General features: G+C 39.5%; 1 protein-coding gene across 1 annotated transcript in view; it reads right to left on the minus strand.

Moving 5' to 3' along the window:
- Positions 1-1370: 1370 nt before the first annotated feature.
- LOC130141937 (microtubule-associated protein 1B-like) overlaps positions 1371-27537 on the minus strand; it is a 99033-nt gene continuing 72866 nt past the window's right edge. Inside the window, exons 3-7 of the mRNA XM_056323232.1 lie at positions 24708-24790; positions 20230-20370; positions 8946-15189; positions 6467-6705; positions 1371-5743 (exon numbers count right to left, since the gene is read on the minus strand). Coding sequence (XP_056179207.1) covers positions 5588-5743; positions 6467-6705; positions 8946-15189; positions 20230-20370; positions 24708-24790 — 6863 coding nt within the window. The 3' untranslated portion in view covers positions 1371-5587. The remainder of the gene's footprint in view (positions 5744-6466; positions 6706-8945; positions 15190-20229; positions 20371-24707; positions 24791-27537) is intronic.

Raw genomic sequence — 27537 nt, forward strand, 5'->3', positions numbered from 1 at the left:
AATTGGATTATGATCCGTTGTGGTCTCAATTTATAACAAAGTGTCCTTTGTTTGTAGTTAACCAGTCAGGGATTGCCTAGTATGTAATGCTTAGCTTAAAGAAACAATCTGTTTAAAGCGCGCAGCTTCTGAAAACATATATAAACTCGTGATTGCGTACAATAAATCGACATTTTGCTTGCATCAAGCTACGTCCCGTCTCTTCATTCGCCGCAATAGCCTTCTGCTGGGTGGAAATCATTGCTCCTAGATCGAGGCGGCAGAGCTACAGCACCCTAGCTGCCACGCCACGCCATGGTCGCTAACGCTCCCCAGCGGCTTCTTTCATACATGGGGGGTCTTGGCCGCCGTTGCTCCTGGCCCCGCCTAGGTTTCGTCAGCCGCTGTGGCGCGAGCTACGGGCTCCGGACGGCTCTCGGCTCCCCCTGAGTTTTCCCCGGTTTGTGAACCTTCCCCTTTCCTCCCCCTCCCCCCCGTGCACCGCGCTAGAGCACTCTGCTGCCGATCCAGTCGGCACCGGAACTGCCCGCCTCGGCGATCTAGCTTTATTGGGTATCATTTCTGATACAGCTCCTTGAACGTGTACTTACTGAAAATGAGGTGTTTTCTCATGCTGCTGAGGGATACAGAAATGAGAACAAAAGGAAGCCACGGTTACAGGCTGCCCAGAGAGGTTGTGGAGTTGCCTTCTCTAGAGACATTCAAAACCCACACAGAGCCGATTCCGTGCAACTTGCTCTAGGTGAACCTGCTTTAGCAGGGGGTTGGGCTAGGTGATCTCCAGAGGTCCCTTCCAACCCTAACCATTCTGTGATCATGGTAATGTTTTACACCACAAGAGATAAAAGTAATCTTCAGCATTTATTTTTAAGTTTCTAAATAAAGATTGGTTCTTATCTAGCATTTAAATAGTCGTTGATCTTTTGAGGAAAAAGCCCATATTCAGGGCTTCAGAGGGGACCTTATCGATCTCTACAACTACTTGAAAGGAGGGTAGGTCTCTTCTCCCAGATAACTAGCAACAGGACAAGAGGAAACAGCCTCAAGTTACACCAGGGGAGGTTTAGACTGAATATTAGGAAAAATTTCTTCACTGAAAGGGTGGTGAAGCATTGGAACAGGCTGCCCAGGGAGGTGGTGGAATCACCATCCCTGGAGGTGTTTAAAAAACATGTAGATGCAGTGTTTAGTGACATGGTTTAGTAAAGGACTTGGCAGTCCTGGGTTAACAGTTGGACTCAATGATCTCAAAGGTCTTTTCCAACCTAAATATTTCTATGATTGTATGATATTCAGGTAATCATCACTGAAGGAAAGGGAAAACTTACAAATATGTACATAGGCAAAGACAAAAAATGTCAACACCACTTTTGTATTTTATTGTGGAACTGAGTTTGTTTCCTTTACATCAAATATCCTCAATGGAAGAGGGGACATTGCACACAAATATCATAAAAGCACTACATATTACTTTCACTGGAAACTAGTTTTCTATATTAGATATGACTGGATAGAAGTGATGCAGGATTATAAGACATAATACCATACACAGCTGCAGACTGACACAAACACCATTCAGAACAAGAGAGAGGAGGTGTGTGAGATGCTTCTCAGCCAGCAACAAGACTATTTCTTTCCATAGTTTGGAAGATGATGGCTGCATGCAAATGCATGAAAGCATATTTCAGATTTCCTCTTTTACAGTTGTGATCACAGCCCAGTCTTGAAGAGGTAGCTCTGCCATCTGGAGCTCCTAGCTAGTCTAGTGCAGAGAAGCTTCTTTTTTTTTTTATTTCAATATTTTTATGGCATTGTTTTATTTAGTTACTTATTTTTTTTAGATTTTTTGTAAAGTCACAACAAATACTTTTTTTATTTTAAATAGCAAACATTTTTAAGCCAAGTGAATAATATAATTGCATTCTAAGAAATTCTTACCCCTAGTTGCTTTTAGTGTTTTGTTCAATTAAGTGAAAAGATGAAAGCTTACAGTTTCTTACAAGTGTAAACATTATACTTTTTCTCTTGCTAATAAATCCAGACCAACAAAATTACTATTTCCCCTCAAAACATCATTACTGAGCAAGTAACCTCTTGCAACAGATGAACAAAAAGAAGCATATGACAGAAATGTCCTAAATGCACAGTAAGTGCTCTTTGGAGCTGACTTGCTTGTGGTGGGAGGGATTGAAAATTCAATTAATAAATTCATTAAATCTTAGTAAATGAGTACCAGAACTCTCATAAAATTCATATGAACCCATTCATATACACAGTTAGCTCCACTCACCACATTATGTAAGATAATAAAAAAATCAAAAGTGGATTCTATGAAAGATGGGGTGAAAAGTAGAGGTCAATGAAGTCAGGCCCACCACAGGGCATTGAAAAGACATGCAAGAGAGGCCCTGTCCAAGTTCAGGAGTGGGGTGTGATCTCTAAAGTTAATTCTTCATTGAATTTTATGAAGCAATATAGTAATAGCATAAAGATCATGACTGGGGATGCTGTTATGGGTAATACCATCATTTGAGTGTCCTGTTGAATCTTTATAAATAATCAATAACAAACCATGCTCCTAGAAATCTATGCTGATCAACAGCACTCATCGTTAATGTATGCGGTATGTTTTGATGACTGTTACTAAGCTAATTGTGTAGTATTAAGATTAGTATAGTTAGATTAGTTCCACAGGCAAGAAAGACATTAAGGGCATGAGGAGCTAATGGAGGAGTTCATGCTTTGTTACACACAGGCATGATTACCATTGAAAAGGGAATGGATAGAACAGGCTTTACAATACCTCAGGATAGCCAGACTGGGTTTTTAATATTCTTGTAGCAGCAAAAAATGAATGAACATTTTAAGATTGGCTGTAACTGCCTAATTATTATTATTTTTAAAGTAAAACAAATACTTGAGCTGTCACAAATTTACTTGGGGAGATTTAACGTTTAATTCTGATCTCATTTACAGTAGGACCAAATGACTGTAACTTCCCTGACTGTAGTGAAATTGCTCCTGATTCACAAAAGTGGCATAAGTGACATTAGTCTCAAGACCACTGCCATACTTAGATTTTCTACCAAAGCAGAGGTACAAACCATTTCAGATATCGTCAGAAAATCTGTTCCCACCCACTCAAAAAGTATGAAGACTGACCTATAAGTAGACAGTTGTAGAAATAGTACAACTGTTCTGCAAAATATTTTGCCTATAACTTTGAAGATTATGTATTACAAAAGCAATTTTAAGTGCATGATTATGAGCCCAGCAAACACGCTTGTTTTCACAATACATTTCCATCTGCCTTTTCTGCCATAGTCATTCTAAGTTATTCTTAACGACTTAAAAAGGTATAGCATAAACATAAATAAAACAGCATTGCTAGACATACCTAAAAAAAGAAGACATTAAAAATAAATACCCCCCCCACACAATTGACAAACAGTAATTCACAGCATTAAATAGGCCACAGGAGCCCACATTTAAAGGGCCCTAAAGCAGCATAACCACCCCCCCCATAAAAATTAGGAGTGTAAACATATATCTATTACACAAAAATATCCTAACAATGTAAAATTGAAATAAATTATAAGTAAAGAAAATAAAATGAGGTCATAGTTCACTATATTGTGAAACCTAATACTGGCCATAATGGTGAATCAAACAGACCAGCACATATCTTCATTTTGGAGGCCTTTACACCTTATTTAAATTCAGATTTGCAAACCTTCTATAATGTAACAAGATTTTTTTATTGGGATAAAAGTTCTGAGACTAAAAAATCCAAACTGTCTTAAATAATGGAACTGTTCTACATGCTGTTCTGCTGCAAGCAATCTAGAGAAGGAAGGGGGAAAGGAAAGGAAAGGAAAGGAAAGGAAAGGAAAGGAAAGGAAAGGAAAGGAAAGGAAAGGAAAGGAAAGGAAAGGAAAGGAAAGGAAAGGAAAGGAAGGCAAGGATAAAGGAAAGGAACTTATTTTAGCTTATTGCTTATTCTATCTTTTTTTTCAAGTTCTTGTGAGGATTGAGAATGTAGGCTACACCCTTGTAAATATTAGGCAATCAAAATTTCAAATCCCATTTTCTGTCATCATCAATAGGTTAATTTTACCATCAGGGTGGCCCTCCCCCACCCCCAAAAAGGTATTGGCAGTTGAGTATTTTTAATAAATCTTAAGTCAATATCCATTCTCACTGGAACCTTAAACAACCTTATTAATCTTACAAAATTACTAAAAATATTGCCTTCACCTTTCTTTGCATTTTCCTGTAAAAGAAAACTTGTTAAAAATCTATTAAAAGTTTATACAGCACTAAAATAATTAAAAAGTTCCTGTACATTTTTTCCCATATTTACTCTTAAATTAAACAAATAAGGTAAGACAAAGGAAGGTTGAATACTGTACAGACCTTTTTCATCATCCTGAATGTTTCACTAAGTTTTGTAACTCTGATACTGGACACCACTTCAATCTTGCTTCCACAGTACAAAAGAAGCTTTCCAAAAAATGATCTTGCCTTGTTGATCTGTCCTGGTGCATCAATGAATTGTTCACGGAACTAAGATATGTAATTCATAGCACCAAGGTGTTTGACCAGTCAGATAAGCTTCTAGTACCACACATGCACACTCACACTTCTTTACTGGTGTAACTATGGTCCTGCACAGATGTTTTATAAATTTTCTGTCTCAACATTAAAAAATAAGTGCATCGATTTTCTTTGTACATTCAAGTCACTTTCTAAGGCAAATTGTCTACTGTATGTACTCCCAACTGCTTTGGTATTTTGCTTCAATTAATTGACAGTGGACATGGGTGTTTAAGCATGTGGACTGGTCAGTTCTGACTGGAGTGAGTGGATTTTTAATGGGAGCATGCCTTATACCAACAATTCTGCATGATGAAAGAAAGGTTTTAGAATTCTGAATGGGTTTCAGACCATGTGCATATTTGGCCTACAATTGTTATGGTATGTCAGTATGCGGAGTTCAAATGAAAGTGGAAATCTGCTAATGAGTGTTTAGGTTGTACATCCCTTCCTAGCCACATTCTACTGCTTATTTTCTAGCTAACTTAATTCTGTAAAGTAAGGACCTCCTTTATGATAGCTTAGATGATTGATACAAATTTAGAAACCTTTTCATGTGAGTGCATAAACAAATTGCAGTAAGCAATACAGCTATTTATTGCCATGAGACTATTGGAGATCTAACTATTTATTACTTTCTCCTCCTATCCCCCTCTCTCTTTCTCTCTCTGTGTTTCTTTAGAGGGCAAATGCCTCTACCTGGCAGAAGTCAGTTGGGGTTGCTAGTACATGGTTTCCAAATGTTCATCGGAGATGAAACTGGATCTGTATTTTCGCAGTAATTTGAAACCTACTATGGGAACACTTATTTCCTTTAGCAATCAGAAAAGACTGAAAAATATTAGACTTGCATCACCATGATACAGTATAGCATTTTGCAGGTATACAGTTCAGCAGTTGAACTAGATGGGTTGAATTTTTAGAAAAGGTGTTTTAAAACTGAAGAATTTCTGGAAACAAAGGTTAAATCTTGTGGTGCATGGTCTTGTTCTTACAGTTCAATCTTGCATGCGGGAAAAGATTCATCTTGCATAACAACAGTGCTGCTGCTTGCTAAAACCATGATGTTGAGGTCCTGCTGTTTCTCATGGGTCTCTTGGTACCATTCCCTCATCACTTCTGAGTCATGGGTTGGGATTAAGGTCACCTGCAACACAAAATAGGAGAACTCCTGAGGTACGGACAACAGAAAAAAATTATAAGAAAAATGTCTTTGTAAGAGGTCTTGGCCAACAAGTATGACTCCCTTTTAGAAAGAATGGATCTTCATGCAATAAATACTTAAATAAATGGATGGATAAAAGGAAATAAATAAACATGTTGATAAGATAAAATAACTGTAATCAAAAAGACCGTTTATGAAAATAAAACCTTGGTTCTTTAAGATGCTGAGATGTAATTTTCCTGAGAAGTAGCAGTCTATAGTTTACACCGATAGCTCTTCAGATTATGGCCAAATATTTTGTTTACTTATTTATCATGTTGGAAAGGCACATGAAGTTTACAAGTGTATGTGATTACCATATAAACCATGAAACATTTACTTTTCTTTCCTACTTACAAACTGCAAGGTTTCCAAACATGGATCATATATGGTATAGCAACAAGATGAAATAGACAAATGGCCCTGTAAACCAGTTCCCAACTGGTTTATTCTCCAGAGACAGATCATAAGGGCCAGAAATGGGGGAGCAGATGAGTATGGTGCAGCTCTGTGCTTCCCTTGGGTGTCCTCTCACATCACAATGTGCCCAGGTTGGGAACTCCTGTCCCCAGCAGCCACTGTCCACTCCAGAGGCGTTCTGGCTTCCTGTAGTTGCTTCCCAGAGAAGATTAAATTTCCAGGTAGAAATACTAGTGAAGAGTTTACCTGCATGTTACTCTCCCACTGGGCCTTGCCCTCCAGTAGGGAGTCCAGAACAGCCCTGCTTGGCTCCTCGGCTGCAGAATCATTCCCGCTCACCACATAGTAGGATGACCGCACTCTCTTGAAAAACTCAACATCAACATTCTTGCTATTGCTGTGGTTGGGAATGTATACCAGATCCAAATACACTGGAGGTCCTGGAGGCACCGCTATAGATTTTGCTGACTTATTATTTCCAGGTCCTTTGGAAATCAAACATCAAAAGAATGTATCACAGGCTGTTTTAAAACATGCATTTATTAATTACCATTATAACTGCTGAGATTATATTCTTAAAATTGCTCGTGTTGGTTAAGCATTACATAGCTACAGTTGTAGTACTATGTCCCCTGAAACACTTATGGCATTACCCTCCTACATCTAATGACACATTCCAGCTTTGTTGTATGCCAGTTATGATTGTACTGGGAGGAAAATAATGGAATAAAGGTAACTATGTATATAATACAATAAAAACTCACTACCACATAATCAACATTTGACTGAACTTTTCCCAGTAATATACTACTATTATCCAACAATTACTACACAGGGCTGTGATTACTGAATTACCATTCAATAAATGGCAGTATTATTTACTAAGTTAAGAAGTATAGCTTTTTGAAAGTGTCAGGTATACATGATTATAAAAGCTAGGGTCACACAGGAAGCCATGCAGAAGTGGTCCTGAGATTTGAGGTATCAGCACATACCAAGACATAGTAGCTGTTGATATGCTCAGACTGTTTTACAGGTGCATCAGGAAGCTACTACATGTGAGCAGAAAGAGGGGCAAAGAGGAACTTAGGAAAACCTAAAATTCCTAAAGCAATTACTTCAGGAAACTGAGAACAAGTGTTTGTTTACCTGCTGGATCCTTATTTGCATACACAAACTAGCCACTTATCACAAAAAGTAAAGGGAAGCATGTTTTTGCTGTGATACATAGTGTAGTATCTGTTCTATGAAGAGGTTCAGCCAAAAGGAAGTTCAAAGTTTAAACACATTAAAAATACTACCAAAAAAAGCTTATTTTGCTACACACTGGATCATGGTCTGAACTGACCTGACAAGGACTCAACCAGTAATTGTATCCAGATGATCACCATTTATGTTTTATTTGCCTTCTCATGATGAAAGAGGATGAAGTTTGGTAAACTAAATTATCTGAGCAATACACTTTATTTAGGATCAGATAATGTAAAGCCAGGAAAGTCCATAAAGTTATCTAGTGTGACTTGCTGTTCATCATAGGGCAATATGTCAAATAAACATCATAATATGATAAGATTTCCTGAATTAGAGTGTTTTTAACTATTGGGTATGTTACAAAATCTTTTATCATCTTTCATCATAAAAAATCTGTGATATATCTTTCTGAGTTGTGGATACCAACATTGGATAAAATATTAGACATTACATTTTACACTTAAATGTCGTTATCAAATAGAGCCTTGTCTTCAGCTCTAGCATATACCTGAAAAGTATGCTTCAAGGAAGAAGTCGTCAATATAAAGCTAAAGTGCTGGAGAAATTTACAGCATGAGGAACTGTACTGCTTTGAAAAGCATCTACTAACAGAGACATGCTAATGGTGGTGTAAGAAAGGAACAGTGGACTGCTTAAAATGGGGAAGCTACAGATAGTTGAATGCTGGTTTGCTTGTACTGAATCCTAGACTTGCTCCTTGTAAAAAGCTTTCACTAGAACATCAATCCTGAAAACAGCAAAATCAAAGTAGCCTCAAAATACTCTCTAACAAGATCTGCCAGAAACAACATATTAGCACAATACCTCCTTCAGTAATCTAATTCATATTTTATTATTACTTAGAATGCACAAGAGTAATTCAAAATGACATTAATTTTCTGTATGTTTAGTCATCACTGATGGCATATGACTTTAACTGGATTATGTGCTATACATGCTCAGCTCACTGAAAGTGCTCTTACTTTAAAAGTATTTATTACTTTTAAATATTTTTTAAAACACTCTTTTTAAAATTAATCCAGCAAAGTAATAAAAGCACTGAATGTCTGATAGTACCTTTGCCTCTTACAATATTAAATTGCATTATTTTATGTTAAGAGCATTGTGCCTACATGATTCTTACAGTGAATAAAGTGATTCATTTTACTACTGATTTCATTTCACCTACAAAAGTGGTACTTTTAATTCTACTGGTTAACAGTACAGACAGCTAGTATTAAGTTCTTTATATTGGACATACTCTCTAATTCTTTACATCTTAGCAAACTGACACATCAAGTTTCTCAGATTCATTCATTTAAATGTGGCCCCAACACACTAGATTTATATTTAAAACATGGACTTTCTTTGGGGGTTTGCTACAAACTACATTCTCAGATGATATAAAGACAACCTAACTTCACTTCAACAATTAAGAAAATCTTATAATTAGGGAACTCCTATCTGTCTTTACCTGTGGTTGCAGTCTTTGCTGACTTGAACGTTGTATTTGCTGTATTCTTGGTGTCCTTATCTTTCTCTTCGACTTGAGACTTTACTTCTGGATAAGAGATATTTTTGGTTGCCTTCTCCACAGACTCCTTCTTTTTTGGAGAAGCTGTTTTGGAAATTTTGTCTAAAGATTCTTTTACAGCTGGCTTTGGTGAAGCCACTTGTTTTGATTTACCATCACTTCTTTTAACAGGAGAAGATGACTTGGTTTTAATACCCTGTTTTTTTGTCTTTGTCTTTTCTTTAAGGTCCTTCTTCAAAGATTTACCCAAATTCTGATCGGTAGGCAAAGTCTCTGGATCAACCATAGAGACATCAGGGTGCCTAGGGGAAGGGCTGTGATCCTGCATTGGGACAGGTGGCGGGTCAATTTGTTTGTACGCAATTGTCTTGTCTGTCGGAATGGTTTCTGACTCATCTTCTGAGTCAATGTTAGCATCTGCAGTGATGGAAGGGCATTCCTCAGTCTCAGGAGGAACATCTGAATCAGTCTGAGATGGGGCAGACTCACTCATGGATGTGGGAGGGGTTTCGTCACACTGCCGCCCTTGCTGCTTTCCCCCAGAAGGTGGCTGGGCTCCTCCGGATTGAGTTAATGGCTTCTCTTGATCTTGAAACTGTTCTTCACTTGCAAACCACTCAAGGGGATTTGGGTTGATAAATGAGGGTGAAAGTTCAGTTTTAGGATGTTTATATTCACAGGAGGACACAAAGCATAAGTCAACATCTTGACAGTATTCTGCTAACGATTTTCCTGGAGTAAAATGTGCACTTTCTTCATAGGGATAGCTAGTAGCTTCAGATGACCTGGTAGTTTTCCCAGTTGTCTCAAATGAGTAATCTGTGGCTTCAGGTGAGCTGGTGGCTTTCCCTGTTGTCTCATAGGAGTGATCCATAGCATTGGGTGATCTGGTAGCTTTCCTAATTCTCTCATAGGAATAATCTGTGACCTCAAGTGATTTGGTGGTTTTTCCAGTTATCTCATAGGAATAATCTGTGACTCCTGGTGACCTCATGGTTTTCCTGGTCATCTCATAAGAATAATCTGTGGCCTCAGGTGATCTAGATTTTGCAACTGCCTTATAGGAGTAGCTAATCACCTCTGGTGACCTAGTAGTTTTCCCTGTGGCCTTGTAAGAATAACTAAGTTCTTCTGGTGATCTGCTGATTTTCTCTGAATATTCTTTTTCCGGGCTGATTAAAGGTTCTGGACTGTGCTTTGTTAGGGACTCTTGGTAACCAAATGCTTTGACAGAGGACACTTGCAGTGACAACAGAGATTTGTGACTAGCTGATAGTGCTTCTGTGATTCCGGGAGGTGAATCTGGAAAACTAGGAGAGTACAGAGAAGATTCCCTTGGAGTTAATGGAGATAGGTCAGACTTTGGTGACATCTTTTGTCCTAGGCTCTGCACCTTTTCTGAGGTAAAAGAAGAATGTAGTGACATATCTCTGGGTTGAACAGCACCTGAAAAAGTTTCTTCTGGCAGTGGTGAAGTTAACTGGGAAGGTGTATGAGCTGATGAAGTTGAGGATGAAGCTTCGGTTTGAGAAACTGAAATAATTTCAGAAATATCCTTCTCCTGAGAGTAAGATGACTGTTCCACAGGGGAAATCTGTGCAAAAATAGGCTGATGTATTTCTGAAGGGCTATAATCTACTTCTGTTGGTCCATTTACAGATATGTGGTGCATACTAGTGCCTATGGTAGGATATTCTGGAGATTGCCTGCTAAAGTCCATTGCTAAAGACTGCTTGAGGGACTCCTCACCAAATTCTACCGACATAATTGACTGCTCAGGAGATCTGTGATTGTGCACCGGGGTTCTTGATTTTGCGGTTTTAGGTGAGAAATCTGGTGGAGAAATTGACATAGGCCTTGGGCACTCTTCCTTAGATGGAGACATGTCTGTTTCCTGAAATGTTGTTGGTGTTTGTACAACTGACACTGAAAGGGAATCATCAACTTCAGTAGAGTGGGGAGATCCAACCTCAGCATGCAAAGAAGGAGAAACATCATCAGTAGTTGGTTCTGGAAATGAACTAGTAGCAACAGATGCTGTAGAGACAGAAACTACTCCTTCTATATGGGAATAGGTGTCTTCTGCTACAACCTCATCAACTGGAGTTGCAGACTTGTCAGAAACAGTACCTTCAGAAATTGACATTTTGGTGTCGTCTTTTAAGGAACCAAACAGACCAATATCTATTTGATTAGGTGAGAGTTCTGCTATTTTTCGCTCATCCATGACCAGTGAAGACTGGGAGCTGCTGGGTTCTTTATCCTCTGTTTTCCTTTCTAGGCTGAAGCCTTCCTTAATTACCATAAACTCCATGTTTTTTTCATCTTGTTTTTCATGGAAAAGGCCCACAGAGCTGGCTTCAGAAGCTGGGCTCATCTGAACAGGTGATTTTTCTTTTTCAGGTTTTCCCCCAGAAGGACTTCCATAATCTTTGGTGGGAGACTTTATATCAGCACTCAAAAATGTATCATAAGTTGTCTCTGGACCTATCAGTGGTGAGCTCCGTAGAGGTGAGAGAACCTTTTCAATAGGAGATTCTGAATCTGGCACAGGCTCATCCATAGGGCTTATTCTGGGTTTTGCAGACTCATCTTTGACTTCACTGAGTTCAAAGCTAAAAGGAGTTTCTGTTGACTTTTCACTGGTTTCAGAGGGAAGCTGACTGGATTTTTCATCAGTGGGAGACTGATAATAAGGTGTGTGGCCAGCACTACCAGCAGCAGACTGAGAGGGAGATGCTACTTCTAACATTTTATCTTCAGGGCTTGCACAGTGCTCTTCAGAAACTTCTTGTTGTACATCAGGCAATGTAGCAATGGGGACAGGCTCAGCCGAGACCTTAATCTCATTGGGAGTGAGCAAAAAATTCACACTACGTTCACTCAGTGGTGTTCTGGCAATGGGTGATGGAGGGGACAAACTCTCAGCTGGACTCTTGACTGGGCTACATTCTCCACCATCTTCTGGATAGGGTTCTTCAATTTCTAATTTGGCAGTGCCTTGGATTTCACTTCCCTTTTGCCAATATGCATCTTGGAATGCAGATTTGCAGAATTTGTCTTCCTCTAATGAAGAAGGTGGTGAGATGGTAGAAGCTGAGGCATTATAGTCTTTACCTTCTGTGGCCTCTGTTTTGGATCCTTCTGATAATCCATTAAAAGCATCTGGAAGTGGAGAAATTTTAGGTCTAGCAAATTCTTGAGAGTACAGTGATGTCTCATACTTGGTAATGTTCATATACTCTTGAGAAGGTGACTCACTTTCCCCATTGTTAGTTTCATCACTCATGACATCTCGGGGCGTAGACATTTCATCCATTGGAGTTGGTTCACTGGATATTTCAATGGTAGAATGTGTATAACCTGAAGTAACAGTGAATTCCTCAGGTTGATCTTCTGTATCTTCATCAGAAACAGTGGCTTCACTTTCTGAACCACCAGGTAATGTTTCCTTATGGATAGAAGAGGCCAGTTCAACTGCTGGACACTGAGGCTCTGAGTTTTTTGTTGGTGTAATTATGAGTAGGCCATATTTATCTTCAACTTTACCAGCTTCTGCAGCTTTGTCTACCACAGCCATCACATAATCTTCTTCAGCTTCTAATTTTTCAGTCTCCTCTTCATCTCTGTCTTCTGTTTTGTCTTCCTCCTCTTCAGTCTCTTCAGTTTTTACCTTTTCTACTGCTTCTTCCCTGTCTTCCTTAGCCTGTTCATCTGATGCCACATCATCTGCCTTTTCAATATATTTTTCAGCTTTAATGTTAGCATCTACTTCAGCCATTATTTCTTCTGAACTCTCTTCCATTTTTCTTGCTTCCTCCATATATGGTTTTGTGGTGTCTAGTGGTGTCTTTACTTCCTCATCTTCACCTGGTTCTTCAGCTTCTTCTGTTTCTGCCTTTTCCTCATAATCTCCTGCTTCATATGATTCTTCCAAGCCAGTTCCCTCATCTTCAAACTTTTCGTTGTCATCAACCCTGTGCTTTTCCACAGGTTCCAATTCTTCTGGTGTTTGTTCACACTCTCCCTCAGCCTCTGTGGTAGTTATACCTTCATCAGAGGACTCAGCAGGTCCTTCATTATCTAATTTTTCTTTTTGGACTTCAAAGGCCTCTTTTTGTTCTGTGCCAGTGAGTTTCAGTTCATCCTCTATAAGTGCAGCTTGAGGTTTTGTTTCTTTTATTGTTTCTACTTCTTCAGCTTTTAATTCCTCAAAATCCTTTGTTAAATCCTCTGGTGAAGACATAAGGGATCGCTCCGCTTCAAGTTCTTTTCCACTAGCTGTAATTTCTGCAGCTGCTAGAGTTGTGGCAGTGGCTCCAACTGCTGCAAGGGCAGCTTGCACTCCACTAACTTTGATCTCCTTCTTCACAGTCTTAACTTTTCCTTTTTCCTTTGGTTTTCCAGCAGGTACTGCTTCTTTTTTAACAGGTTCCTCCTTCTTTTGTGATTTGGGCTTTGCTGCTGGCTTTTTTACTTCAGTTGAAGGAGCAGCTGTCTTCTTTGTTTCTTTAGGAACCTTTCTGATGTCCTTTTTGGCTCCTTTTTCTTCCTTCTTAATTTCCTTCTTCTCTTCTTTTTTACCTTCTTTCTTTACTTCCTTTGGTGGAGAGTCTTTCTTTACTTCCTTCTTAGTTTCCTTCTTCTCTTCCTTTTTCACCTCTTTTTTAACTTCTTGCTTGATCTCTTCTTTTTTGGGTTTCTCCTCTTTTTTGATGGGTGTTTTCTCCTCTTTTTTAAAAACCTCTTTCTTTTCTTCAGGTTTTGTTTTGACTTCCTTTTTCACTGGCTTCTCCTTTGCCACTTTTGGTTTTACATCTGTAGATTGTTTTTCAGGAGTTTCAGATTTTACTAATTGTTCTTCTTTATTTGTTACATCTTTTTCTGCCACTATAGGTTTGGTCTCCACTTTTGCTGTTTTCTCTTTTTTAACTGGAACTTTTTCTTTGCTTTCCAATTTATGAAGCTTTTCTGGTCCTGGACTAGGCTTTGCCGGCTCTGGTGTTTCTTCTTTAGGTTCTGTTCTAACAGGCTTGCTTGATGTCTTTGCAGCAGGCTTCAGACTCTCCTTGCTGTCTGTTCGTTGTTTCAACTTTGTTTGTTTCACAGCTGGACTAGCAGTGTTGCCAGTTAGATCTTTTTGTGTAACCATTGGTTGTTTAAGGAAGTCTAAGTGTTTGAGTTTTTCTAGTCCTTCTAGAATGTTATATTGGGTGCTGTTTCCAGGAAACAGAACTCGTATTATTTTTTCTGCGGGATTCGCTGGATGCCACACAATCAGGGATGAGACAGAGGTGAAATAGGATAATGGAATGTCTAGTTCTTGGCCATTGGGTAGCAGGAATTCAGCTTTATCTTTGTTAGTACCACTCCACTGTTGCATAAAATATTGCATCTCTTTGCTATTTTTGACAGGATTAAGCACATACATCTCAAGTTTGCCAACTCCCATTTTCTGAAATAAAATGATGGGGTCAATGGTATTTCCTACATTTCTGAAAAGAGGTTCTGGTTTCATAGACAATTTATTTAAATATTGGAGAGTAAAACAAGCTTCTTCTATGCTCCTTTTAACTCTAAAGTTAGGATCCATGTTCTTCAGGTTCTCAGGTACATTAAGGAATACAACTCCTAAATCGGGTGAGATCAGATTTTTCATCCAGTCACTGTTGGTAGTAGATCCTTGGGACTGTTCCTCTTCTAATTCAGCTATCTTTCGCTGAAGCATGCTATTTATTCCTGGCAGGTTATCATCTCCGATGTGAGTGAGTAGAATGGAATCTACCCTGTCCAAGTGCCGGATAAGTTTCCAAAAGCAAGAATTTCTTTCAGATCCTCCATTGATAAGCATGTTGAATCCATTCACTGCAAACAACGCAGAGTCTCCTCTTCCACCTGGGAAAATATAACAGCAGGGTTTGGAGAGTTTCAGGAAGCCGCTTGAAGTTGGAGGTTCCAAAATGTCAAAGGGTGATGGCACTTCTACTGATTCTGACAGATACTCTGTGAATTCAGAGAGTCCTTCCATTTCAGGCAGCATGGAAGCTGAGTTGAGTTTAATGTTAATAAATTCTTGAAGGTTGTGTCTGTCAAGATTGGAATTTTTCCAATCTCCTTCCTCAGGGCAGAAAAGAGTTAAGCTGGCTTTGTTGGCAGGGTGTGTGGTGCTCAATAATTCACCAATCTAGGGTTGCAAAACAAAAACACAAGAAGATGCATGTAAATTATTTTTTTTAATGGCAATTAATGTCAGAACATAATATTTTCTGATCAGATAGATAAAACCTTTTTCATTTGCTTCTGCACTATTGAGTACCCATCCTAGAAGCTAAAGGAACGTGTTAGCACAATTATTTTACTACTGTATTTTTTTTTTTTTAATACAAAGGGGCAGCTTATGAGGAAAGGTCCCTTCCACATTGCCCAAAGGAGGAAAGTACCTCAAGTTTCTCCCTTCCCTCCTCCACCCTTTATAGGAGGACAGTACAAGCTTTTATAGAGGGGATGAGGACTACAAGGCTAATGCTGACAGAGCTGCAACTATGTCTGCCATTGACTCATGAGTCTCCCTGCTGCCCCTGCCCATCCAGAAGAGCCAGCCAAATATATAAGGGAAACAGCACATCTGTTTAGCAGGCAGAGAATAACTGCAGCCCAGAGGTAGTCAGCATCCTCCTGGGGCAGCTGTATTCCTGACCCTTTCCTCACACAGGATGTATTCCATAACACCAGTATTACTACAGCTCTTTTTGCAGGCTGGCTCCTGACTCCCAGACTGCAGGATAGTTTTCCAGAATACAAAGAAATGATTTATTGCATCAAAAATCCAAACAGTTTCAAGTTTTGTATTTGTGAGATTGAGATATATATTTATCTATGTTCTATTGTGCTGGTTTTGGCTGGGATAGAGTTAAATTTCTTCACAGTAGCTAGTATGGGACTATGTTTTGGATTTGTGCTGGAAAGTGTTGATAACACAGGGATGTTTTAGTTACTGCTCAGCTGTGCTTACACAGTGTCAAGGCCTTTTCTGCTTCACACCCCACCCCACCAGTGAGTAGACTGGGGATGCACAAGAAGTTAGGAGGGGACACAGTTGGGACAGCTGACCCCAACTGACCAAAGGGCTATTCCAGACCATATGACATCAGGCTCAGCAATAAAAGCTGGGGGAAGAAGGAAGGAAGGAAGGGGGGGATGACATTCAGAGTAATGGCATTTGTCTTCCCAAGTCACGATTACTCATGATGGAGCCCTGCTTTCCTGGCGATGGCTGAACACCTGCCTGATGATGGGCAGTAGTGAATGAATTTCTTGATTTGCTTTGCTTGGGTGCATGGCTTTTGCTTTCCCTATTAAACTGTCTTTTATCTCAAGCCACGAGTTTTCTTGCTTTTACCCTTCCAATTCTCTCCCTCATCCCACTGGAAGGGGAAGTGAGCAAGTGTCTGTGTAGGGCTTAGTTGATGGCTGGGGTTAAACCACAACAAATAAATATATAAATATATATTATAACATATTATGCAATATATGATATATTTATAAAGTTTTTGATATACATATATATAAAAATCAAAATATAAACTCAGAGCTAAAGAAAGAGCCAGAAAAAAGTGTTAAGGTTAACAATGGTCATGTCCTTATTTTGATTTTAAACTCATGGACTACAAAAGTGAAAATCTAGAATAACTCCATTAATTTTGACAGTTTGTGATAATATGCTAGTACCAAAAACAGCTACTGAAATATAGGCACAGAAAACAAATGTACTATGCCATAGTAAAAGAGCTGTTGTTCTCTTCCAGTCTGAAGTAAAAACCAATATTTTGTGGTCCCAAACATGAAAAAGTATGATATAGTTTATACCTTCTCCTAGTTCCACGGATACTTTCATTTGACTTTTTTTTTTTAACAGGAATTTAGGTTAAATGTAGCCCATTTCTCTTCTATTTGCTCTTAACAAAGAGACCACCAAATTATGTGAACTTTAAAGAAATAATTCAGACATAAAATGTCAGTGCAAAATATGCCCACAAAGGATCATGCAAAATACCACAACTTCTTTGCAGAGACTCAATTGTTAGTTCAAGCTATAGGAACAGTTTTTATAAAGATGATATAAATTAGGCTACAGCTGATTAATTTGAAAGCCTTGGACCACAAGCAGAGTCAGAAGAAGAAATTGATATATAAAAAATTAATGATGTTTGATTGCAGTAGATCTCTGTGGGCTTCTGTGTGTGTATGTGTCGCCTCCTTTCTTTGTATTACATAATTTATTTTCAGCATTTACCAAAAATAAAATGTAACAAAGATACAGTGGCTGTTATCTAAACAAAAATAATCCAGCCAATACCTAAATAAAGCAGAAAATATATATTTTCTATCTTTCTTTCAGTATTTGGCATATGGAATTGTTAAATTTCATGCCATTGATGATTGCCTAATTCTCCAATCTATTTAGATATCTCTGCAAGGATTCTTGTCCCTCAACAGAGTCAACAGCACCTCCCAGTTTGGTATTGTCAGCAAATTTACTAACGGTGCATTCCATTCCTGCATCCAGATCATTAATAAATACATTGAACAGAAATGGTACTAGAATTGAATGCTGAGGAACACCACTGGTGACCTGTCACCAGCCAGGTGTAGCCTCATTCACTACAACCCTTTGAGCCCTGCTGTTTGGCCAGTTCTCCACCCAGTGCAGTGTGTACCTGCTCATCCCACAGTTGGACAACTTGTCCAAAAGTATGCTGTGAGGGACAGTATGAAAAGCCTTACTAAAATCCAGAAAAACTCCATTCACTACTCTTCCCTTCATCCACTAGGCAGGTGACTTTGAAGGATATAAATTTTTCCAGGTACGGCGGTTAGACTAACAGGTCTGTAGTTTCCTCGGTCTTCCCTCACACCCTTCTTGTAAACTGGAATAACACTGGCTAGCATTCAGTCAGCAGGGACCTCCCCAGACTCCCAAGACCTTTGGTAAAGGATCAAGATGGATCCTGCTATAACATCCAGAAGCTCCAGTACGCTGGGATGAATCCCATCCGGCCCCATGGACTTATGAACATTCAACTGATACAGTCAATCCTTTACAATTTCAGTGTCCACAAATGGGAAGTCATTGTTCCCACACTCATGGTTTTCCAATACAGAGGACTGGGCAGCCCAAGGTCTATCAGTATTATTAAAGACTGAATTTTTTTCTAATCCTTTTTCCAATTTGTAGGCCACCTAAAAATTTCCCATTAATGGGACCCTTTAAAAAATGTTACATACACAGACTGCATTATGGCAAATATGGTCTTTCTTTGCTTTTGTGAAATATTTTAGAAGCACTGGGAGCCCAAGATTTCAGAGACAATAAGCTGGAAGCCAGCACTTTAAAACAGCAATACTGGCTGGCTCGTGAGCATGCTGCCAGAGCAGAGAGAAGTCAAGTGAGCTTTACTCAAAGAGCATGGGAGTACACCCTGCACGCCCACCACTGTGGCAATCCCTCAGCAGCTGTAACTCATAGCCAACCACCACTGCTCTGCTTTCTAGCCATGGTTTGGCTTCCTAACTGTAACAGTAGGATTTGGCCCTAGTTTTGCATGTAGTCATAAAGTAATTGTGTCACTAATTAGCCAGTGATGCAAGGAGATCAGGTTTGTAATTTCACAGAAAAGTAACTGCGAACTCACAGTAACTTGTGGTGAATGATTTCATGGACCCCAATCTGTGCTCAATCAGAATCATTTTATTGCTCAAGTGAACACCTTATACACTAACGCAATGGTTACTAGAGCCAATCAGCTTTGGATTTGTGGCTTTACGGATGCCAGTAATACTGCTTGCCAAGCACATTCATGGTTTCTGTTTTTCAGGTTCTTTTGCAGCTGCATGCATGATAAAAAGCTCATAATTCTGAGTTCATGCACAAAACCACAGCCCTCGGCTGGCCCCATGCCATGTCCAACTAATCTGTAGTTTAAGTTTCCCATGTGAACAGCAAAGGGAGGAACAGGATGAAGCGTGGTTCTGTCTCGAGCTGTACCATCTCCCAAAGTAATTTTTAGGCATCACATGTGTTTCAGAGAGCAGGAATCCAGTTCTTTCCCCAACCCAATATGTTGAACAAAGAAGCTTTGAGAAAAGGTTCATAGAATCAGAATGGTTTGGGATGGAAGGGACCTTTAAAGGTCATCTAGTCCAACCTTCCTGCAATGAGCATTTCCAACTAGATCAGGTTGCTCAGAGCCCCATCCAACCCGATCTTGAATGTTTCCAGGGATGGGGCATCTACCACCTCTCTGGGTAACTTGTTCCAGTGTTTCACCACCCTCATTGTAAAAAATGTCTTCCCTATATCTAGTCTGAATCTACCCTCCTTTAGTTTGAAAACCATTACTGCTTGTACTACCACTACAGGCCCTGCTAAAAATTTTGTCCCCAAATGGATACTGGAGCTCATGCAAACTTCACTTTTTCAGTGCTGAACTTTCAAATCTTACTCCCCTGAAATGCTCCTAATTAATTTTGGAAACTAAATGTCTAGGGGTGCAGCCACATGATTTATTTAAATATATATTTTAAAAAGTTGCCAAATTAACAGCTTATTTACAATGGGTCCTGGCCCTATGGGAGTTTTCAGACACAGTACATTAAGCTAGACATAAAAATAACAAGTCATGAAAGAAACAACATTAAATATTGGTATACTTCATTCTTATATTTTTGGTATGTAAAAATCACAAACTTTACAGATTTCGCTAGCAAAATTTTAAACACTAAAGTAAAGTAGCCAAGCAGGTAGATGCAAAAAACTACAGCCATTCCAACAGATAGCCTCTGTCTTATTTAATGTCACCTATTAGCTGCCACCAGGCAAGAACCTGATTTCAAAGTCAATTTGACTGCTTTGTATGTGCACCTTCAATAAACAAGCTATATATTTTAAACACAACAGTATCTCCTTCCATTGTCAAAGTGTTCCTTGGTTTTCTATTTCTTGAAGTTACAATTCAATTCTCCAAATAAAAATGTAATTTTTTTGTTAAGCAATTTACATCAAATGTAAATTAAATAAATGTCTTGAAAGAAAGTCTATAATGAAGAGTAAAGAGCATCAGAATTAGTTGTTGGCTAACTCTAACAACACAGAGGACCATTTTTAGTTTTCTAAAAACCTGTGCCATCACATGACAATGTATGGAAGACACATTTCTGAACACACCTCTTGATCCGTGAAGATCTCAATGAAGTTCTGGAATGAAAAGGTTCCTGACTGAAGAATGAGTTCTCCTGTGTTTTCAAAGCACTGTCCAGTTAGTATAAGGAGCTTGTGTCTTGCGGCATCTGTTATCATTAAGCGCACCTAGAGTGAAAGAGAGAAACACATCAATAATGCGAGTTACCACATGTTTGCACATTCCTCTGAGAACATACAGTTTACTTTGTCTAATTTAAAACATATTTTACACCAGAGTCTCCCAGAACTGTCAAAACATTTTCAAGTTATAGTGCTGTTTACAAAAGAGAACAAGAAAGGAGCAAAAGGGAAAAAAGGAGGCACAAGAAGCAATTAAAAAGAAAGTCTGATGAATAAACCTAACTAATGATATGGGGGAAAAAAGAGCAAGGAGTAGAAGAGAAAAAAATTTGAATGAAAAAATAATATTTTCAATGAACAAATACATTCCTTGTATAATTCTTGTTGAATTTTAATAGCACTGTATCAGTACAGCCTTGGCCAACTGTGTCTCACATGCTAATGAGGGACAACTACATGAGTCAGACTTTTTAGACGGATGATCTTCTTTTCCCAGTGTACAGCATTACTTGCCATTCAGTTGCAAAAATGTCACTAAAAGGTAACAGCCACAAATCAAATGTAAAAATGGCAGACTGTCATTCTGTTGAATCATCTACAAAGTTAAAGGATGTTTCTGTTTCACCATAATCATAATCAAGCACTCAGATACAGGCATGTGCACCATTTACATCTCATGATGTCACTATGGACACAATAACATTTTTAAGCATGCCAGCCCAAGACCTTTTTCAATACACAGTAATAAATTATGTAGATATCTGATGGCTCAAAGGAGCTTGTTACTGAGAAATAAACTTCTGCATTTTGAAATAACTGTTACCTATTTTAAACTAGATCCACATTACTTTACTTGACCCTTACTACAGCTAGTAATAATTCCTGTTTCCTCTTCAGGGGAGACATGCTAAGAAAAATCCATATATTCAGTATACTCCTGTTGGTTGAATTCAACTTAAACTGAAGAAAAAAAACTAAACAAAATATTTTTAAGATTCTGTACTGTTCAGTAAACTTTTTGCAAATGTGGTGGGTTGACCTTGGCTGGCCGCCAGGTGCTCACCAAGGCACTCTATCACTCCCCTCCTCAGCAGGACAGGGGGAAGAAAATAAGATTAAAAAACTCATGGGTTGAGATAAAGGCAGTTTAATAAAGCAAAAGCAAAGGCCATGTGTAGAAGCAAAGGAAAACAAAAAAAGATTAATTCTCTACTTCCCATCAGCAGGTGATGTCCAGCCACTTCTTGGGAAGCAGGGTCTCAGTACGCATAGCAGTTGCTCCAGAAGATAAACACTGTAATAACAAATGCCCTCCCTCCTTCTCCTTTATCTTAGCTTTTATTGTTGAGCATGATATCATATGGTATGGAATACCCCTTTGGTCACTTTGGGTCCTGGCTATGTCCCCTCCTAACCTCTTGTCCACTCCCAGCCTATTGGTGAGGTGGAGGGAAGGTTGGAGAGACAGCCTTGATGCTGTGCAAGCGCTGCTCAGCAGTAGCCAAAACACTGGTGTGTTATCACCACTTTTCTAGCTACAAAAAGAAAGCACAGCACTATGAGGGCTGCTATGGGGAAAGTTAATCAACCCAGCCAGATTCAATACAAAAATATTTCAAAAATCTTGTCCAACACTGAAAAATCAATTCAAATTAAGGTTAAGAATGAATTTCAAGTGCACTAATTCCTCTGTTCAGGGGAATTAAGTTAAACCAGAATAGTGATCCCAGAATAAGGCTATCCATGTATTAAACTAAATGAGCAGACTCCATATGGAACTACTCCACATGTAGATATTTCATCCAAACTCCATCTCCATGGAAATGACATAATCACCTCAGCTGTCCTAGCAAGCCATTCTTTCAAATTTTTATATTAATTGTTAAGCAATCAGTTGTTCTAAACAATTCCCGCTCATGCCAGGGAGGTTGAGCCAGGAAGACTTGACCTAAATCTCTGCTGAACAACTCATGTTTTCAGTACGATTAGAAAAGAACCACTGAAGAGTATTTATCTGAAAGAAGATCCCAACTCTACCACATCTTCATTGTTATTTTATTAAATAAGTGGCCTTGACTTTGAGCAGCAGAAAGTTCCTTTCAGTAAATGCAGGACTAATGCTGGTCTGTCACTAATTGCACTAAATGATAAATTCAGCAATATTCAGCTGGATCAAGTGTATTCATTTTTATTTCAGACAAAAATATAGAAACGTGAAACTGGCTGTATGATGTTTGGATGAAATCTTATCTGGTTTAGTTGTATTAAAATCATAAAAGAACTAGCTTACTCTTCTATGTTTTCTCTCATTGTTGGCAGCAGTTCTGGGCAGTCTGTCAACTTATGTATAAACTCACCAAGTTTTCTAACAATAAAATTTCCTGACTTGTGAATCACTGATATGAAACTGTCACATAATTCCCCTTCAATCTGTTTTATTAATTGATGGTGAAATAGGTTCTGCAGAGCTAGAAAACTATGACAGGAAAAAAAGTAAATAAATGCTTGCAGATTACAGAGCATAATGCATGATACACATGAAAACTTCAAGGAACACATAAATTCTGTGTCTGAGTATAATCAAGGCTTTCTGAGTGGCTGCCAAAATTTTGTCTGCTGATTTCAAGACCACTACAGAAATATTGCAAGGTGATGATTCTGTTCAGTTTTACCCTTGGCTGAAGTCCCAAATTGTTTGAAGAAAGTGAACAGCAAGACAGCCTCAGTCAAAATGGAGTTAAAGACAGAGTGTGAACTAAGACAGGAGTGTAAGCAGCTCAGCAGTTCCAAAGATTTAAGGTACAGATGCAGGAGTGTTCAAGCAATGTAGTGGGACCTTCTTAAGAAGGAAGTAACTGCTCATGGGGTTTTCAGAAACTTGTTTTCTTTGGGCAAGTCCAGTCCCTCTCCCTTTGGGCTTCTCTCTTTTGGGAGGTATTTGGGATCTGACAGAACACGATAGGAGTTTTGAGCAGAACTATGCTCAGACTACCACCAGTATGGCTGTTACCAGCCAGATTAGCAAGAATTTGTTTTAATATCTTTTGCCGTTGTTCTTCCTGAACTGATAGATGAAATTTCCTCTTTTAGTGAAAGTCAGAGCTCCATGGTGTATCACTGTCTCCCCAGATGCAACCTGGAAATCTCTTGATATGTAGAACTAAGTTTTCTATTTGCCATAATGGACAAAGCATGTCTATTCCAACCTCTGATTTAATTCTTCTGCCTCTTTCTTATAATCTTGTTCTGGTTTCTGTCCAGTGAGAGTCTTGCTTAGCCAGCCAAGGTAAATCTCAGTTTGTAACTTTTGGTTGTGACCAGCCTGGCAAGATGAAAGTGAAAAAAAGATTGCCTCTCACAGTCTAGTGAGAGGAAATTGACAGAAGCAGCATTTCCCTACTTTTGGCAGTTCCTTCAGATCTTCCCCTCCCCCATTCTTTATAGCTTTTTACTCTGAAAGCTTGAGTGTAAAGACAACCCTAAGAGTTGCTACCCAGCTGACACCCTTGCTCCTCCTTACCAAGTACCTCTAACACAATGTAAGAGCTTTTCACACATTTTTTTAGTGCATGAGCTGCCATTAACTAAGGTTACTTACTTTTAAAAACTTTTTAAACCTCAGAAATTTCATTTGTTTTGGTGTTTCCTCCTGTTTGTGTTTAATATCACTTAAGGTTGGTAACAAAATAGATTTTCCACAAAGTACTGCAAGCAGAGCCACTTAATTTACTAAAAGAACTTGTACTACGTGAGTGCTTCCCAGCACTGGCTAGCAATGTAATTATCCCTATTTTTTACAACCTTCAGTCTCACTAGCTAAATCTGTCAATTTTGTCTTTGAACTACATGCTCAGTTCTTTACTCTAGGGAGTTCATGAGGAATTGGCAGTGCTCTTCTGGGACACTCTCCAGAGTCCATTGATCACGTCACGTGCTTTTTGAAGGACAGATCACATAGATCAACCTAGAGTCACCACCACGTTGATGGTAATTCTTCTTGAAGACCTAAATTTATCTCAGGGCACCTCATTTCTTTTCAGGCACTTTTAAATATGTAAAATAGGCATCGAGAGCTACCAAACAATGGAAGAGCAGAAGAAAAGCAGATGCAGTTTCACCACAGCTGCCTTCATTTCATTAAGAAGGGAATTTGGTGTGTTATGAGGGAATGAATGCTGGGATAAGTGGTGTGATTCCATCCTATGCCTTTGATGCTTTATCAGGAGTCTGGGAAACCAGGAAGAAAATCAAGGGATGGCTAATGTTTTTGATGATATTTGCTCCTAACATGTCCTTTTGTCCACTATTAGGAGCTGCTCTCAACCTGTCCACTTAATGGAGCTTTTATGACCTATCCAGTGAAGTATTCCCGACTGACATACCTCAGTACTAACTGCTTCATCTGAGGGATTGATTAGGACTACAGTTTCTAAGACATCACTTCTGTGGTGAAGAATCTTCTGACCTGCAAGCACAGAGAGAAAAAAAAAAAGACATTAAATTCAACCAGCATGGTTTAAAACAGTGCTTTCCCTAAACGAGTTATATGTTCCACTGTATGACAGCCCTTTGGTTACACAGGACAGCACACACCAGCCACAGCAACTACTGTGCTGGCTCATGTCTTCAGAAATACCCATGCCATGTGGTCCTATGGGCCAGAAACACCACTCCAGAATGTTCAAGGTAATAAAAACAAACTAGCAACAGAACTGGGACCTGTCCCTTCCACCTGGCAGGAGGAGTCCCTGTTACTCACCTTGGTCTTTCTGAGCTGGTGTGGATCAAGGACTGGAGTAACTGTCACCAGCTGAGCATCTGGCCCTGGATTTTCATGGACATATCTACACCACAGATATAGCTGATGTTACACAGTCCTTTAACATGCCTAGGTGGTTTTAAATGAGTTTTTCCAGGAGCTATTGGTAGCTTAGCCACAGCAGGAGGAAAGTCAGCATGAGCTGCAAATTTCCCCTGCAAGCAGCAAAGTGAATATTTGGGCCATATGCCAGCACTGCCCATCATGGCTAACAAGTACAATCTGTGAGACAAGCAAAGGAGCCCAAGGATGTCCCTGCTCCCCACCACCAGCAGCACCATCCTGCACAGCACACACATGCTCCCTGTCACACACTGTGGGAGCGCTCTCAAGCAAGGCAGCACCCCACACAGACCACAGGTCCACAGCTGCACCAAATGGACCAGGTAAAAGCTGGGACCTGCCCTGCCAAAACTCTCCATTCAGCTTTCTGCTAATATTGATTAACACTGTGACTGTGAGAAATTCCCTATTGGGATGGTTGAACACTTGCCATGCTGCCCTGGTTCATCTTTTTCCTGCTTACAAAAACTATAGCAATCAATGTTTGGCAACAGGAGTGAACAGATGTACAAAATACAGCTAGTTCCTGAATGAATAATGTCTGGGCAATTTTGGAGCAGCCTCACAGTCCACTGGCTTTCATATTTAGTAGTTAGTCTGTTCTCTGTATTTAATAGTGATCTGACTGGGAGTGGTTACCAGAAAAACACAACAGGACTCCAGGTTATTTCCTATGGCAATTAGCAAGTTCTTATCAGCATCTCTTTCTGTAAGAACTACAGTGAGATTAATTAGCAGCTGTATTGTCATTCAGAAATCCTGACTGGTAATTAGTCCAAAAAACAGAACTGTCCCTTCTGAGAAAACTGTAACATTAACCAATTAAAATAATTCATTAAGCTTAAAAGGAAGTATGAACAACACAGAACAAGTCACCTATTTGCCAACTTAGAAAAATTCCCCTGTAAAGAGACAAGGACGAGAACTGCAATGGTGAAAAGAGCTCTGCATTCCTGAAAACACGAGTGGCATGGAGGCAGTCTGGGAGGGTGGGTAGCCAGCCTTTCCCACACTGTCCTGGCCTCAGGCCAGGCTCACTGCTGCCCCAAGCCCTTTCTCCAGCAGGCTGTCCCTCAGGCAGTGGGCCCCAGGAAGTATAAGAGGTTTTAATCAAATGATAGAAAATGAAGGAGAAGGAAAAAAAAAATGTTCTCAGGCAAAATGAGAAATGGAGTTGTAGTTTACTCTGCTGTACATGAAAATGTCTAGAGAGTTGTGGATAATAATCTAATTCATTTGAAGAAACCTAGTTTTCTTAACACATATTCTTTTTGCTGTACTTACTTGAAAGGAGACAGACTATATCAGGGGTCCTCAAACTTTTTAAACAAGGGGCCGGCACGCGGATGAAGTGGCAGGCAGTCATCTGCGGCTGCTTGGTTTTCCCCCCCTCCAACCTCCGGCAGGGGGTGGGTGGGGGGGTGGTGTTCTGTAAATACCGGGGGCCGGATTGAGGACCCTGGGGGGCCGTATCCGGCCCGTGGGCCGTAGTTTGAGGACCCCTGGACTATATTATGAAAGGAGAGGAGGGCAAGTCTCCTTCTGCAGCATTTAGTTCTGGCATTACCCTTTGTAATTCAATTTAATAGCTCTGCTTCCTTGCCTAACAGGAATGCATATATAAGACTATATTCAATAAAACATCCAGATGGCTCTGTTTCCTTTCAGAAGATGCCCTGTGATCTGATATTTCAGTTATTCTTCAGGTTTACCTCAGATGAAGACATTAGGCAGAGTTTATTGAATCTAGTCTTTAGCATTGAGAAGGAAACAAAAGAAATTATTGCCCTTCAGCTGCCACAAATTTCTCACTTAATAGTTGGTGACAAAGAACACACACTTTGCTTAAGGCCAGACGAAGCCTCCTATATGATTAGATATTAACAGTTATTAGATATTAACGAACCAAGTCTTCCCAGGAGACAAAATCAGTGATGGGCCTTACTTTTGTGACTCATTTCTATTCTGTAACCCTGTGCTCTCCACTACATGGGATCAAGCTGCCGCTTCAGCATTTTTTTGTGCCTGTAGGGAGCTGGGTTTTCTGACTTGTTTCCTCCCTGATCTCACCCTGCACAGCACAGTGCTCTGTCATCTACTGGTGCTCAGGCAAGTAGTAGACTGGACTAATTTTTCTCTTGCTATTTGATCCTGGCTATGATAATGACATCTACACATTTCTAATGTTTAGAGGAGGAGCACTGGTGACTAAACCCTCACATTTCCCTAGGTCTAGGGTCTGCTTCTTTCCATACCAGATAATGCCTCACCCACTGTGTTTTCACATCTTTCATGCTTTATTTTGCAAGTACAAGTGCTTGTTTCCAATG

This window comes from Falco biarmicus, chromosome W, assembly GCF_023638135.1.
Source record: "Falco biarmicus isolate bFalBia1 chromosome W, bFalBia1.pri, whole genome shotgun sequence".
Classification (NCBI taxonomy): domain Eukaryota; kingdom Metazoa; phylum Chordata; class Aves; order Falconiformes; family Falconidae; genus Falco; species Falco biarmicus.